The 1,521-nt window shown below is 42.1% G+C and overlaps 1 protein-coding gene across 5 annotated transcripts in view; it reads right to left on the bottom strand.

Annotated features, from left to right (window-relative positions):
* The window catches only part of LOC106805541 (crossover junction endonuclease MUS81-like), a 20,953-nt gene that overhangs the window by 9,751 nt on the left and 9,681 nt on the right, over positions 1-1,521 (bottom strand). For all 5 annotated transcript variants that reach the window (XM_014807179.1, XM_014807175.1, XM_014807177.1 and 2 more), the window contains exons 7-9: positions 1,353-1,441; positions 458-823; positions 138-211 (exon numbers count right to left, since the gene is read on the bottom strand). In XM_014807179.1, coding sequence (XP_014662665.1) covers positions 138-211; positions 458-823; positions 1,353-1,441 — 529 coding nt within the window. The remainder of the gene's footprint in view (positions 1-137; positions 212-457; positions 824-1,352; positions 1,442-1,521) is intronic.

Below are 1,521 nucleotides of genomic sequence, written 5' to 3'. Positions count from 1 at the left end.
AAACGTTTGGATGAAAGGATGTGGTGGCAAATCTTTGCTACTGCTTTAGATTTCAGACGTCATATCGACAAATGAAGTATTAGTTAGGAAACGCACTCAAATTAACCAACGATCTATATGTTGCCATATTGACTTACCATCAATTTTTACTGCAGCGTTATCTTTGCTTTTTATAGTCTTTCCCTCCGAGTTGACATACCAGAATTCGAATCTAAAGCCACAGAAAAATGAAAAAGGAAACATTGTGGGTCGTGTGACATAACCACAGCCAAAATATAATCAAGGTGAAGACCAAGACTCAAGAAGAACGTTCTTAAGAGCACCCACTCGTCTCGTATATTTACAGTAAAAAACATTTTTTTAACGTAGCTGCCATAACTAATGATAAATTGTAAGACTTCCAGAGCCCACAGCTGCCTGGACAGATTTCACAGAAATCGAGTACACGGGTTTTTACCTCTTCTGTAGCATTTCTTCATCTGAACTAGAGGACAAGCACGTCCAAGGCTTCTGCATCACCCTGGCACTGTCATCGAAGGAACCTTCCTTCACAGAGCTCAATCCGACTGAGAAGCTGTCCCTTAATCCCTGATAGGAATCGTCGGACTCTAGCATAACGCTCTGCAGAACGTCACGCCCTCGTCTTGACTCTACGGAACATTCCTGGTGTGCTGTGATTGCGTGTTTCTCCCGTGTCCCGCACTTCTTCTTTCGTGGTGACGAGCCTTGCCGTTCACTCGCACTCACGGGTGTGCCACTGCCACAACCATCGGCATTCAGCAACAGCTGTGCTTTCTCAATTCCTGCTGGAGTGAGGAAGTATCTGCAGACGAATCGGGACAACAAGTGAGAAGGCAACTTTGTATACATGGTTTTCTCTTTCAATTTTATAACAGAACTTAAATCTACTTATATAAATCAGTAAATATAGTACTCCGTGTCCCTCATTGAACAGGAGATACTATATAATGTGAATATTTAAACTGACTCAACCCTTTATTTGGTGAGTTTGGATTTTTATCTGAATGCAGCCACACACGCTTTTAAAATTCAAATTGCTTTACCGTTCAAGCATCCGATCTGCAGGCATGTCAAATTCACAACCCACGTGACAGACAGCGCATCTTTAGAGAGTCACTCAGTCGTCCTTACCCAATTTTTAGCTGTGGCCCACATACTGGTCATTGGGCTAGCTTGGCAACCCTTACATTAAAATCGTTCTAATAAGAAACTAATAAATAGTTTACGGTGACGATTACGATTATTAGATTACAGCAGGACACAATCACTGGAGACCCCAGTCGATCAAGCTGAGGGTCGCAACTCACGGATTAAATAACTAGAGGCTTAACCTGGCAGGGCTTCCTTGCTTAATGACAAGCAACTTCTTGGTGAGCGTTGACATGGATGACCAAGCGGTGTAGTACTGACCAGGCTCTTTCTACGCGAACATAGAAAAAAGATTCAAGTTTAGCACCAAGTGTCTTTTATTATAGCATCATCAGAATGTAGATATATATA

The sequence above is a fragment of the Priapulus caudatus genome, unplaced genomic scaffold (assembly GCF_000485595.1).
Source record: "Priapulus caudatus unplaced genomic scaffold, Priapulus_caudatus-5.0.1 Scaffold116, whole genome shotgun sequence".
Lineage (NCBI taxonomy): Eukaryota > Metazoa > Priapulida > Priapulimorpha > Priapulimorphida > Priapulidae > Priapulus > Priapulus caudatus.
This window is presented reverse-complemented; position numbering and strand designations above follow the sequence as displayed.